The 14,771-nt window shown below is 42.2% G+C and overlaps 2 protein-coding genes across 12 annotated transcripts in view; one reads left to right on the forward strand and one right to left on the reverse strand.

Annotated features, from left to right (window-relative positions):
* Nucleotides 1-8,836, reverse strand: part of arl6ip6 (ADP-ribosylation factor-like 6 interacting protein 6) — a 431,072-nt gene extending 422,236 nt beyond the window's left edge. For 3 of the 4 annotated variants that reach the window (XM_072475439.1, XM_072475416.1, XM_072475429.1), the window contains exons 1-3: nt 8,388-8,836; nt 8,230-8,283; nt 8,009-8,141 (exon numbers count right to left, since the gene is read on the reverse strand). In XM_072475439.1, coding sequence (XP_072331540.1) covers nt 8,009-8,141; nt 8,230-8,283; nt 8,388-8,697 — 497 coding nt within the window. In that variant the 5' untranslated portion in view covers nt 8,698-8,836. The remainder of the gene's footprint in view (nt 1-8,008; nt 8,142-8,229; nt 8,284-8,387) is intronic. The other variant, XM_072475421.1, reaches the window with a different exon arrangement.
* Nucleotides 8,837-8,887: 51 nt separating this feature from the next.
* prpf40a (PRP40 pre-mRNA processing factor 40 homolog A) overlaps nt 8,888-14,771 on the forward strand; it is a 100,880-nt gene continuing 94,996 nt past the window's right edge. For 4 of the 8 annotated variants that reach the window (XM_072475348.1, XM_072475357.1, XM_072475366.1 and 1 more), the window contains exon 1: nt 9,369-9,404. In XM_072475348.1, the coding sequence (XP_072331449.1) occupies nt 9,384-9,404 (21 nt within the window). In that variant the 5' untranslated portion in view covers nt 9,369-9,383. Of the gene's footprint in view, nt 9,075-9,368; nt 9,405-14,771 lie in introns of those variants that run through there. The other 4 variants (XM_072475406.1, XM_072475398.1, XM_072475389.1 and 1 more) reach the window with 4 other exon arrangements.

Consider the following 14,771-nt stretch of genomic DNA (forward strand, 5'->3'; position numbering starts at 1 on the left):
AGAGGAGCTGTGAAACGCCTCAGATGAGGACGATGGGCGGAACATGGGATGAAAAGAGATGACTCTGCCGTGAACATATCGGCTTTGCACTGACACTCACAACGAAGCTATCATGAGCCAAACTCTGCTCTTGTCTACATCCAGCAGATGCGGCAGAAGAGGATTCAGTTACCTCGAATGTACCGTAGGGAGTCGAAGAAACCCTCCAGTGACAAACGGGAGGAAGATCATCCAGCAATGGTGGCAGAAGAGAATTCTGCGAGAGATCAACTCACCACCTCGACTCTACTGTGGGTAGCTGAAGAACCAGGGTCAAGGAACGGGAATGAGCCAGACCTGGTGACTGATGTTTCAGTGGGGAGCATTTTGGGCTCAGCGACTATAGTTCCGTAAGGTTTTTGGTAGTCATGGATGAGCAGCCCCTGAGAGAGGATGCCTAATTGGGCGAGGGCCAATTACATCTAAATTAGACAGGAACTGGAGAATGTGGATTGGGCGTGGCTATTTGAGGGCAAATCCATATCTGACATGTGAGAGGCTTTTAAAGGCCAGTTGATTGAAGTGCAGCACAGGCATGTCCCCGCAAAAATGAAGGATAGAAATGGCAGGATTCAGGAACCATGGACGACAAAGGAAATTGTAAGCTTAGTTAAAAGGAAAAAGGAAGCATACGATAGGTCTAGGCATCTAAAAACTGACGAAGCCCTTGAGTACAGTCGAAGTAGGAAGGAAGTAAAACATGGAATTAGAAGGGTTAAAAGGGGCCATGAAATGTCTTTAGCAAACATGGTAAAGGAGAATCCAGAGGCTTTTTATGCATATATTAGGAGCAAGAGGGTAGCAAGAGAAAGAGTTGGCCCACTTATGTGTAGTGTTCTTTGTGATTCTTGTTCTCAGGATGGATGTGGTAGTGTTCACAAAGACCAAAGAAGCTAAGTTCATTAACAAAGCTAACATTTATTTACACTACTTAATTAAACTCGACTACTTACTCCTATAGTAAACAATAATCTAATAATCGACAATCTACACTCAACTGACACTGGCCTCTGCACTCTTTCTATAACTGCAGGGATCAGTGCTGGGACCGCTGTTGTTTGTAGTGTATATAAATGATCTGGAGGAAACTGTGGGTGGTATGATGAGTACGTTTGTGAATGACAAGAAGATTGGCAGAGTTGCTGATAGTGCCGAGGATTGTGGTGGAAGCAGGCACATTAAGAGGCATCTGGATGGGTATATGAATAGGGAGGAAAGAGAGGGATCCGGGCCAAGTAAGGGCAGAAGGTTTTCTTTTAGTGAGGGCATCATGATCAGCACAAACTTGGAGGCTAAAGGTCCTGTTCCTGTGCTGTACTTTTCTTTATTCTTTGTACATCATCAAAGCCATAATCACACAAGCACCATCACTTCTCACGCTCATCAGTGACCTCAGCCAATCTGCTTGGCAAATCATTTATTGGGAGGCCATTAGATACTGCATGTGTAGCCACGTCACATTGCCTTGGGAATACCATTCGCATCACACACATTACCAACCAATAAAGACTTCTTCCAATACACCGCAACATTGCTGCACAGATAAAACGTCCCTCCTTCTCCTTTTTCTAGCAACAACAACCAAACATGAAGGTTCCTTCAAAGAATATCCCAACAAATGCACATAATTGTCAAGTATACAAAATATATTATGATACCTATACACACATATATATCATAACAGTGTCTCAGCACCCATGCCACCATTGCGCACTTAATACTTAATTTGTCTCACCTGGAACCTGGTCATTTTACATCAAATCTTCCTCAGGAACTTAAACTCTTGGAATCGAAGAAGGCCAAATTGTGAAAGGGGCAGACGCGTTAAATGGCCAAGTAGGTTCTCATCTTACTTGTCAAGTTAATTTTAAACTAGATTACGGCAGGCATTCGAACCAGAAGAATTGACAACAGTGGCAGGAGTCCTGGAGACCACTTTGGAGAACTGGGGTGGATGCAGGGGTAAGGACTTTTAATGATTTTCATGTGATTTGAACAGCTGAACTACACAAATTAATCCGCATCCCGAACATTGATTTAATCGGCGGCTCTGGAATCGCAGAATTGTTACGGCAGAGAAGGCGCCCATTTGACTCATCGTGCCTGCACCAGCTCTCCGAATGAGCATCATGGTTTAATGCCACTCCCCCGTCATTTTCTCATATCCCAGCACGTGATTACTTTAATAGAAGCAATCGAATACTTTTTTGAATACTTAGATTGAACCTGCCTCCAGCACACTTCCAGGCAGTACATTCTAGGCACAAACCCCTCGTTCTGTGAAAAGGTGTTTTCTCACTTCACATTTGCTTCTTTTGCAAATCACTTTAAACCTTTGCCCTCTTGTTCTTGATCCTATTTCAAGTGGAATTGACCCACATCAATGCCAAATACTCAATGCCATTTTCCAGATATAGGTAGTTGTCATGGATACATGGGAAGGGTGTACGTGGTGGGGGCTGTAACAGCAAATTATTCTATTTGTTATAGAAATATTAAAGTGTAGCCATGTAAAATGGCTGCGTTCCGATTAATCTGGCCAAAACCCAGTTTAAAATGGCTAACCCGAAAGACTGCTGGGAAAAGCAGCCAAAAAGACACAAGCAGGCAGCTGCAGACAGGTTTGCAGCTTCAGCTCTGGGAACGTAGCCCAGATCGATACTCAGGGCTATCAACAGCCCATCAACCCAGGTATCGGCAGTTTCATTCAGGACTGTTTACACCTAATCTACTCAGACATTCACAGTTAAATCGGCTATCCCCGGGAACAATTGCAACATATTAGCAATTGAATACCGGGCCAGACCGGTCGGCGCCTGCAGTGGCCGAAACAAAGACAGGTGAGCGACCAACCCCCGATCGAGGAATCGCCTCACCATTGGACACATCAACCCCAGAGACTGGGGACAGAATCCAATCACTTGGGATTCAGGGTCAAGGGCCGCCCCGAGAGGCGGGATGCCCCTGGGCCCTATAAAAGTAAAGGTCCAAGTTCAGCTCTCTCTCTCTCACCTTCGCCTGCTCGAGACCTTCGCAAGACCAGCCACCGTGTATCGTAAGTTTGAATCCAGCGATCGCTATCCGGTAGAGACACCTAGCCACCGACCTGTAGCAGCCTTTTGAATCCCGCGGGCCAGATTTGATTGGACAAGCCATTCGTTTCCCTGACCTGGTGGGCTCTTCCGAAGTTAAGTATTGGCCAGTAGTGATAGGTTTATTATATAAATAGTAGTATTAGGGTATTAATATTGCTTGTTGTATATAATAAATGACCGTGTTTTAATCCTTACTAAGCGGTGTGCTGTGTTATTAATCACAACCTGAACTTGAACCACGTGGCGGTATCATAAAGATACCTGGCGACTCATGAGCAAAGGTGACCTAAACAGAGCAAATAGACTAAAGCTAGAAAGAGCAACAAAAGTTACAACGTTGGTCATTCAGCCCAACCAGTTAATTTCAGTGGTTAACCATTAAGTGAACTCGCGTAGGGCCCGGATTCTATCCCGGCCCCGGGTCACTGTCCGTGCGGAGTTACACATTCTCCCAGTGTCTGCGTGGGTCTTACCCCTACAACCAAAAGATGTGCCTGATAGGTGGATTGGACATGCTAAATTGGCCCTTAATTGGGCACTCTAAATTTATTTTTAAAACACACTAAGTGAACAAACAGTTCTTATCTCATTTACTCAACTTCACTCTTGGTCTGTTTAACCCCATTTCCTCCATCTGCCTATCAAATCTCATTTTTAGTGTTGATTATTTCCACTTCAATAAACTCGTGTGTGCAGAAGTTACTCTCCTGCTTTGTTTTAAATCATTATCAAATGTTGTACCTATGGTTCCTTTTTCTTGGAAAGTGTCAGGTTCTACCTCCCTGTTTGACCGTCTCAAAATGTTTTAACATAGTTCCTAGTTACATAGCCGTATTACGGTTTGCCCTTTATATACTCTACCATTAGTTTAATAAAAGTCTTTCAACCCAAGGTACAATCTTTAACTGTTACATGAACATTTCGCAGTACCAAGTCTATTTCCATTCAGAGTATAATTTTCTCCAAATGCAACACCTCACACTAACGGACATCTACCATTTTAGAAGTCCATTCCCCATCTTAATAGTATCCCATTACATCTTTTTTAGTATTCTAAAGAATGAAGAAGATTTTGGTAAAAGCAAAACACAGCAGACACTAGAAATCTGAAACAAAAATAGAAAATGCTGGACAAACTGAACAGGTCTTGCAGCATAAATGGAGAGAAACACTGTCAACGTTTCAAGTCCATACGACCTTTCTACGGAAGAGTCTGGTACCATCTGCAAATTTCAACATTACACACTGTACGACTATATTTATATCATTAATATACACAGTGAATGGAAGTAGCTGAGAATTCAACTCAAGGAACTCCAGTTCCAACAATTCAGGAAAAAAGTGCCTTTAACTCCTATCCTGTTTTGTAACAATTTTTAATCTAGTTAACGTCCCTCCTACAATTTCACACATGTTCATTTTCTCCAATAATCTCTCATATGGTACCTTATTGAAGGTTTCTCTTTTTTAAAAATAAATTTAAAGTACCCAATTCATATTTTTGCCAATTAAGGGGCAATTTAACGTGGCCAATCCACCGACCCTGCATATCTTTGGTTGTGGGAGTGAGACACGGGGAGAACTCCACACGCACAGTGACCCGGGTCCTCGGGGTCGTGAGGCAACTCTGCTAACCACCGTGCCGCGGTGAAGGCATTCTTAATGTCCATGTAGACCACCTATTGAAGGCTTTCTTAATGTCCATGTAAACCACATTTACTGCACTTCCCCACCTGCCACTTCAGTTACTTCCTCAAAAAATGTCACGGTTAAAAGTCCCTTTTGAAATCCATGCTGGCTACTTTTATTTACTATCACTTCATCCAGATGTGTGGTAATTCAGAAGTATGTAGCAATCCTCCCTCAAGCTTTTACGTATTTTTACGTATTGTATTTTGGACAAGGAAAACTGTTGTACTTTCAGCCCAAGTGATCAGATGACCTTTCACTTTTTAAAAAATCTTATAGCCAACGCTTCTAATTTCCCATTAATAGACTATAATCACAGCTTGATCTCGAGAATACATTAAACAGCTTGGATTTGAAGAGGAGCTGGTGGCGAGGGAGTCATTGATTCTATTATAGCTAACATTTTCAAAAGGCAAAATTTATTGATTTGAAATAATGCTTGGCAGATTGGATAAAAGGGATGGACATTTTGGGGAAAAGAATAACAAAATGGCATAAACACTAAATGATTAAATTTTAAGAGACAATCAATGGTGCAGTTACATAAACCTTAAGCAGCAGGAGCAAAAGTTGATTTAACTATTGACAAAATTGATCAGGTACTAAAGCAAAGAAGTAAATCTGAATCTTTGCAAATCACTGGCAAGACTTTTCTAACCGGCCCAACCAATGCTGACATTCTACTTTAGGATGCATTTCAAACCAATGAAGCTTTTCATTGGAAAATAGACGGTGAAGAGGAGATCTGATGGGAGTCAAAGTTAATTTATTTCAAATCAGGCAAAACTATTTTCACTGGTTGAATTAATAAATTTAAGAACACCAAAATCGACTAGATAAATGAAGAGATTTTCTAAAATAAAACACAAATAGAGGGATGCTTGGCTGTAGATTTCCCTTCCAAACAATGTTCGAGGCAGAATCTAGAATTACTTTTATGGTAACATTTCATATGGAAATGAGAATAGGCTTGTCTGTGAAAGTGGAGCTTTGTACTGAATATGAGGAAAAGCACTGATTGAACCCGAGGCACAAAAGAGTACATTCACTTGTTATTCTACAAGTCGAATGTTAAAGCTGGGCATATAATACATGCAGTATACAAAATGATTTTGGAAAAAACAATGCAAACAACATTTCCACATTTCATAAAAATCAAATATTTAAAAATCCTCATTATTGCCTTGGATAATCTAGACAAATACTTCTCTCTTCTTTAATACTTGCCACGTGTGTAAACTATTGCTGCAAGTCCATTGAACGTTATGCATATCACTATTGTGATGCATTCATTCACTGGACTTAAATTGTGGAAATACTTATGCTGCTTTCCTTTTCTTTCAGACTTGATATTACAATTATTACTTTTCATTGTATTGTCTTCACTCTGTTGAGATCTCATGGTAACCTGAACCATATAAATTGGCTATCCACATTGATTTCTCAACTTAAAAGCAGATCTATCTATATTTATACAAAGTTACACATTGAGCACATCAGTCTTTTGTAAGAGTTCAAACTCCTGCACTTCTGGATTTGCTCAAAGAATGGCTTCAAATATATGCATAGAAGACAAGCAACCAATCACAAACTACCAACCTACACAAAGCCAACCAATCACTTGTGTTGTCAGAACGACCAATCAGAATCTAGCAACTGCAAATCAAAGCATTCATTATTTTTGTCTCTGATTTCTTGGGTCTGTCATGGTTTTTTTTCTCATCAGAAATTGATGCAACAACATTCACGTTCAGAAGAATGTCATACTTAAAAATAAAAACTAAAGCTGATAATTTTTAAAGCATCCACCTAATAACCCAAGAATTAAAGCTCTAATTGACCCACACATTAATTTCAATAACACAATGCGTTACATTCAAAGCAAAGTTCATTGCACAAGGTAACGATTTATAATAAAAGTTTTTTTTTAAAGCCACAATTTTCTACTCTTATTAAGCACCATTAATATATCACATTTTCTAAGATAGCTCAGAAGCAAAAACAGTTAAGAGATTCTGTTGGTGATTGAAAATAGTCAAAGTAGTAGTGGGGGGGGGGGGGGGGGGTGCATGGGAAGTGATTGAGAGTGGATTCAAGACCTCCAAATACAGCTGATGCAGCTAAGCACAGCAAGGACAATTATTCCAGGTATTACTTCTGACTGGACTTTGATGTCTGATCTTGACTGGCCTGAGGCATTGTGGTATTGTCACTGGACTTGTGATCCAGATACTCAGGGAAATGGTCTGCGGACCCAGGTTTCAATCCCACCGTGATATTTGAGTTCAACAAGATGTCTAATGATGACAATTAATAATGATGAAACCACTGTCAATTATCGGAAAAAACGATCTGGCTCACGAATGTCTTTTAGGGAGGGAAATCTGCCATCCTTACCTCATCTGGCCGACAGTTCACTCCAGACCCACAACAATGTGGTTTCGCTTAAATGCCACCTGAAATGGCCTAGCAAGCTACTCAGTTCAAGGATGATTAGAGGTGGGCAATAAATTCTGGTCCAGCCAGCGATGCCTACATCAAATAAATTTTAAAAATGCATTGGGAAAACCATGGGTGGTTAGCGAGTGGGGGGGGGGGGGGGGGGGGTTCAGCCTGGAAATTGTAAAGTTATGGGTGAGTGGTAGGGCAGGAGTGAAGCAAGTCAAAAGCGGAGCAGAGCAAAGCCATACCATAGATGGATACAGGTAAAAGCAAATTACTGTGGATGCTGGAATCTGAAACCAAAAAGAAAATACTGGAAAATCTCAGCAGATTTGGCAGCATCTGTCGGGAGAGAAAAGAGCTAACGTTTCAAGTACAGATGATCCTTTGTCAAAAGCTACAGGTAATCTTGATAGAAACATGATGAGGCATTAAAAGCTCAGCTCAGGACAAGACATCAGCTTTGACAAAGAGTCATTCAGACTCGAAACGTTAGCCCCCTTCTATCTCCACAGATGCCGTCAGACCTGCTGAGATTGTCCAGTATTTTCTGTTTTTGTTAAGATATCAATCAAGTTCATTACCCACAGAGGACGACTCTGATTCTTAACGTGTCCTCCAGTCATGCTGTCTCTAATTACTCCTGACTGATATACACAGCATAACTGCATCAGTAATCAGCTAGTTATCCCATTATAATTCCAATATAAATACGTATTTAATATAAAATAAACATATTTTACCGAAATCGGGCAGGCGACAGGGGTGTTGGTGGAAACATCCCGGGTTCAAATGAATCAAAATACGTCAATGTCCATGAGAAGCTGCAACATGACAAGCCAGTCATTAAGGCCAAAATCAATGCGCCCCAAAGACCTGAAACCAAGCAAAGTTCAGCTGTAAACACTAACCGCACATTTTAAGTATCCCTTTTACTCAAGTGTCCATTTCCAAGCGACATTACCCAAAATACCAGTCTTGACGCCATCCTCGCTGTTTTCTTTGTCCCAGCGTAAATCTGCAACCACAATTCAGACCATTTAAAGCAAAATTGAAGGGATGACAGACAGGAGCGAAGTTTTACAAGTTTCCGCAAAGGAGGAGTTGTACGAAAAGCAGTACCTTTGAAGATGATGTACATGATCGCGAGGAGAAAGGCAATAAACGATATTATTACGATGCAGCACAGCATGGAGCAGACTCGGGCCGGCCACTTGTTGCCGCGGTAATGTGTGTAGACCGGCGGTGCCAGCAGCCGGCTCTGCCGCGACACGGCTGTGTGAGCGGGATCTTTCCGTGCGTAAACATCGCGGCTGTCCAACTCCGTGGGCTCTTCGCCCGGCCGGCTGCCGCCCATCGTCACATCCTCCCTCTCAACCCAGGCGCCGGGTAGCGGGGCGGACAGCCCGCTTCGCTTCATTAGCCGCGGCATTGGGGTAGGTGTAAACGTGAATCCAGCGGGAGCTGACGGGCCTCCCGCCCTCCACACACTCCCTCCCTCACTCACTCAGTCACTCACACAGATGGCGGCCAGGCCAGGCCACACCTTCCTTCCCGCTCTCACCCGAACCCCGCCCCCCAGGGTCAATCTAACCTGCTGACGCTGCGGGTCCCGCCTTCCGCCCGCCTCCATCCAATGAGCGACGCAGGCCGCGCTGCCCCGGCCTCCGATTGGTGCGTCGCGCGGTCAATCGGTGCGGCGGGGGTAACCTGTCACCTTTGGCCTCTGTCCCCGCCGGCCTGAGCCAGTCGGATTGCGCGTTGCTGCTGCGGGTCGCCAGGACCGCGCCGGAGAGGAGCGAGAACATGGTGAGTGTGAGAGCTGCAGCGCGCTGGAGCCGGCCCATTGTTGGAGCCGAGCCGGGGATGGCGGGGGGCTCGGCACACCCGAGCCCCGGCGGGGGGGGAAGAAGAGAGGCCCGACTTCCTCTCTCTGACTGGGCCGCACAGCGACCTGCAAATATGGGCGCGTGTAACGAGAGGCTGGCGGGCGGGCGGGGAGTGAGGAGGCCGCGGCAGGGGAGCCTCCCCGATCACTCGGTGTCTCCATTCATCCAGTCGGCTGGACAGGCGCAGCGCTTCCGAGTTTAAAAGGCGTCAAATCGGTTTGGTGTAATTATGAATGAATGGAGAAATCAGGTGGGGGTGGGAATCGCAGTCAGTTTAACTTTGATCTTAGTCACATTGTTACAGGGTCATTAAAATCTTGTCGTTTATTATACAATAAATGAGAATACAAGCATTAGCAACATGGCGTGTACGGCGCTCTCTTCAAAATCAATAAAAGAACTGAGCATCCTGATACTGTGAAATTGGTCAAATAAAATGTGCGATCTCTCCTGTACCTATTGCACAAAGGCTAATTATTATGTAATATATTCGGATTTAATTTGTTATAGTTATGAGGTTGGTGGAAAATGTAGAAATTGATGAAAATAAATAATGTTTCTGATATGGTTCAAACTAAATTTATTGATGCAAAATAATCTTTGTACGTGCTCTAATGTACCTTACTGTACTGAACATATATAGTTTGAGTATGTATTTGTATAAACTATTCAGTGGGTAAATGTTCAGCTAGGTGTAGGCATTGTATATATATCAAGACACTGAAGGTATATTTATGAAGACAGTGAAGTTTGTTTATTAGTGTTTGTAATGTACAATCCAAACCACTTCTTTTGCCCCAATTGGCATCAACTTCAACTGTCTACACCCTAAACACTGGAATCCCCTCATTTACCTTTTTGTCTTTCCACCTCGCTCACTTCCTTCAAGACTTGCTTTAAAACCCATCTATTTGAACAAGCATTTGGTCACCTTTCCTAAGTCTCCTCTGGCTTGGTGTTGGTCTTTATCTCATTATGTTCCTGTGTTGGATCTTAGAACTGTTTGCTGTGTTAAAGATGTTATATAAAATCAAGGCATTGTATTCATTGAGTTTGCACATATTTATAGTAACTAGTTCAACAAATCAGACCAGAATTGTTTAAATATTATTGATATTTCACAGTGCACGTGACTGTGAGCCAGTGTAAGTAATACAAACCTCAAGTGCATTTATACTCTCCGGTATCACTTTCTGAGAAGTATGGGAAGGTATTTGACTAACCATTCATCCAAAATGGGTCTAAAGCTTCCTCGAGTGCAAATCCAATTGATTCTTAAATTGTGTTTGTTTTTTTTGATTTTGAAATACAACAGTGGAGACAGTTCGAAGTGTTACGGCAGGAAGTTATTCGCAACTAATCAGTGTGTCCTAAATTAGTGCTTTCTTAATTTACAACTGTGTCATTTTGTACTACTCTTACAGACAAGATCAGAGACTACATGCACAAAGTTGTGATTTAGTTTAATGTAAACAACCCATTTTGTTATAATGTCCCTGACAAGTACCCATTTTGTTTTTACCCATTAGTCATTTGTTATCTATACCCAAGAATTATGACCGCTTTGAGACTTTTTCCCTTTGTAAGGATTGTTCTTCTGTGCTGTCTAGAAATATATATACAACTTTGTAAGACTTGGCACTTAGAATGTAACTTCCTTAAAGAGGAGATTGGTGAAGCAGAATCTTCCCCATAATCAATTTGGACTAACTCTAAAGCAAAATACTGCAGTTGCTGGAAATCTGAAATAAAAATGGAATATGCTGGAAATACGCAGCTGGTTTGACAAGATCTGTGGATCGAGAAACAGTTAGTCCTTCAGGTCAATGATGTGACATCAGAAATGTTTTGGTTTTACAGGTTTAGGTTCTAATTAAAGATCATCAATCTGAGCTATTGTTTGTGACGGTATTGTTGCCTGTATAGTCATTGTGTCACAATGGGAGTCTTGTGGCACAGTAGTAGCATCCCTACTGCTGGTTCAGAAGTCAGAGTTGAAGTCCCGGTGGCAGGACTTGTTGGCCACAGAAGGAGAATTCACAATGTGGCTCAATGGGCTGATAATCAGCTCATGAATCTTTCCACCACTTTCCTCTCCACTATTCGGCAAGGGAATAATAATAATCTTTTATTGTCACAAGTATGAAGTTACTGTGAAAAGCCCCTAGTCGCCACATTCCGGCGTCTGTTCGGGTAGGCTGGTGTGGGAATTGAACCCTCGCTGCTGGCCTTGTTCTGCATTACAAACCAGCTGTCTAGCCCACTGAGCAAAACCAAAGTGTGTGTATGACGATATGTTAAAACAATTATGTCACAGAAGGAAACCATTCAGTTTATGAGAATATGCCGGCTCTCTGTAGAGCAGTACAGTCAGTCCTGTTCCCTCATTCGAGCATGCCTAACCCTCTATGTCTATTTCACACAAGCACCCCTCCAATTTCCTTTTGAAATCATGTGTCTTCTCTGCTTTCACCATTCTTGTAGGCAGCGAGTTTCAGGCTATTATCATCCCTGCATTAACAAGATCTTTCTCTCATCCCTCTTTCATCTCTTGCCCAAATCCTTCGATCTGTATCCTTTTCCTTGTATCATCAGCTAATGGGACCAGCTCTTCTTTGTCTACCTTTTCTGCACCTGTTATAGACTTGTATACTTCTATCAAATCTCACCAAAATCTCCTTTGCCCTAAAGAGAACAAACCCAGCTTCTCCAACTTAACCGTGTCGCTGCAATCACCCATCCTTGGAACTATCCTGGTAAATCTCTGTCCTCTCGAGGATCCTCGTATCCTTTCTAAAGTGCGCTGACAAGAATTGGATGGAATAACCTAGTTGTGGTTCATTTAGCACTTTATAAAGGTTTAGCTTCCCTGCTTTTGTACTCAATACTTTTATTTATGAAACTCAAACTCACAGATGCTTTGTTAACTACTCTCTCCGCATATCCTGCCATGTTCAAAGATCTATGCACATGAACCCTCAGATCCCTCTTTGTACTTGTATACTTTTTATTGCTATGCCATTCAATCTATGTTGCCTCTTCCTATTCCTTCTGCCAAAGTGCAAAATCTCATAATTCTCTGTTAAATTCCATCTACTACTTGTCTGCCCATTCTGCTAGCCCATCTATGTTGCAGCCAATTGGTATCATTCTCACTTTCAACCACATTTGCAGGTTTGGAATCATTGACAAATTTTGAATCTTTACTTTGTAATCCAAATCATTTGCAGATATGTTCTGACCTTTGTACAGTTTTCTTTTTGGTTGTTGTATAATACTCTACTTGAGGAACCCAACTCTTTTTTTCTGTTCTGTAACTGTAACACCAATAAAAATACTTTAAATAAATAAATAAAACCAATGGTTCGAGCACTGACCATTGAGGAACTTTGTCTACCATCATCCCGAATGAAAACCGGCCATTTACCTTGACTCATTCTGTCTTTGAGCCAATTTTTAAAAATCCAAACTGACAGTGACCCAACTATTTCCATGAACCTCAATTTTATTAACCAGCTTTTTATGTGACACTTTGTCGAAGGCTTTCTTAAATTTCTTAAGAAGACAGCTTTCACTGCTTCCCCTTAATCACCCTTCTCTGTTACCTCATTGCAAAATGGTGTTGGATTACTCGAGTACCCATCTGTCTTTTATAAATCTGTGCTGGCACTCCTTATTACTCAAGCTTCTTCAAGTGTCTGTTAATTTTTTTCTCTGATTCTTATTTGTCAAACGGTGCTCATCACTGCTGTTAAATTGACAAGCCTATAGGTATTGTTCTAGGAATACACTCTTTCTTTAATAAAGGTGTCACATCTGCCACGCTCCAATCTTCTGGCACATCCCTCATATCCCGGGAAGACATAATCTTCATGTTAATTCCTTTTTTTTAAATTCAGAGTACCCAATTCCATTTTTTTCCAATAAAGAGGCAATTCATCTACCCTGCACATCTTTTGAGTTGTGAGGGTGAGACCCACACAGACATGGGGAGAATGTGCAAACTCCACACGGAAAGATACCCAGGGCCTGGATCGAACCTGGGTCCTCGGCGCCATGAGGCAACAGTGCTAACCACTGCACCACCGTGGATCCCTCCTCATGTTACTTCCTGATAATTGATTCAACAACCCTCAACTTGGAAATCTCTTCTCTGGGTTAAATGGGAGACCCCATATTTTGAAATTCCGCCCACTAGTTCTAGATTCGCCCAGGAGAGGAAACATTCTCTCAACATCTATCCTGTCAAACTCCTCAAAACCTTGGTATGTTTCAATAAGATCACCTCTCGTTCTTCTAAATTCCAGTGAGTATCGATTCAGCCTCAGGATCTGTTGTTCTCGTACATAAATCACAACAAATTATTGTGCTGGTAATAGCAAGTAATTAAGGAGGAAATTATATATAAATGATTTGGAGGAAAATGTAACTGTGGTCTGATTAGTAAGTTTGTGGATGACACAAAGGTTGGTGGAATTGCGGATAGCGATGAGAACTGTCAGAGGATGCAGCAGGATTTAGATCGTTTGGTGACTTGGACGGCGAGATGGCAGATGGAGTTTAATCCGGACAAATGTGAGGTTGCATTTTGGAAGGTCTAATACAGGTTGGGAATATGCAGTAAATGGTAGAACCCTCAAGAGTATTGACGGTCAGAGAGATCTTGGTGTACAGGTCCACAGGTCACTGAAAGGGGCAACACAGGTGGAGCAGGTAGTCAAGAAGGCATACGGCATGCTTGCCTTCATTGGCCGGGGCATTGAGTATAAAAATTGACAAGTCATATTGCAGCTGTATAGAACCTTAGTTAGGCCACACTTGGAGTCTAGTGTTCAATTCTGGTCGCCACACTACCAGAAGGATGTGGAGTCTTTAGAGAGGGTGCAGAAGAGATTTACCAGGATGTTGCCTGGTATGGAGGGCATTAGCTCTGATGAGAGGTTGAATAAACTTGGTTTGTTCTCACTGGAACAAAGGACGTTGAGGGGCGACCTGATAGAGGTCTACAAAATTATGAGAGGCATAGACAGGGTGGATCATCAGAGACTTTTTTCCAGAGTAGAGGGGTCAATTACTAGGGAGCATAGGTTTAAGGGGCAAGGTTTAGAGGAGATGTACAAGGTAAGTGTTTTGCACAGAGGGTAGTGGGTGCCTGGAACTCACTGCCAGAGGAGGTGATGGAAGCAGGGATGTTAGTGACATTTAAGGGGCATCTTGACAAATACATGAATAGGATGGGAATAAAGGGATACGGACCCCAGAAGTGTAGAAGATTTTAGTTCAGAAGGGCAGCATGGTCAGCGCAGGCTTGGAGAGATGAAGGTCCTGTTCCTGAGCTGCACTTTTCTTTGTTCTTTGAAAATTGAATGTTGGCCTTTATTGCAAAGGGGTGGCATCTAAAATTGGGGAAGTCTTATCAAAACTGTACAGGCTTTGGTGAAACCACACCAAGAGCCGTGTACAATTTTGATCTCCTTAAGAAAGGATGTACTTCCATTGGAGGCAATTCAGAGAAGCTTCAATAAGTTCATTCTTCGGATGAAGGAGTTAGGTGTTGATTTGCAAGGAAAGTTTGAGCCATAATGTCCTTTTCTTTGTATTCCAGCATCCTTTTAGG

The sequence above is a fragment of the Scyliorhinus torazame genome, chromosome 2 (genome assembly GCF_047496885.1).
Source record: "Scyliorhinus torazame isolate Kashiwa2021f chromosome 2, sScyTor2.1, whole genome shotgun sequence".
Taxonomy (NCBI): Eukaryota; Metazoa; Chordata; class Chondrichthyes; order Carcharhiniformes; family Scyliorhinidae; genus Scyliorhinus; species Scyliorhinus torazame.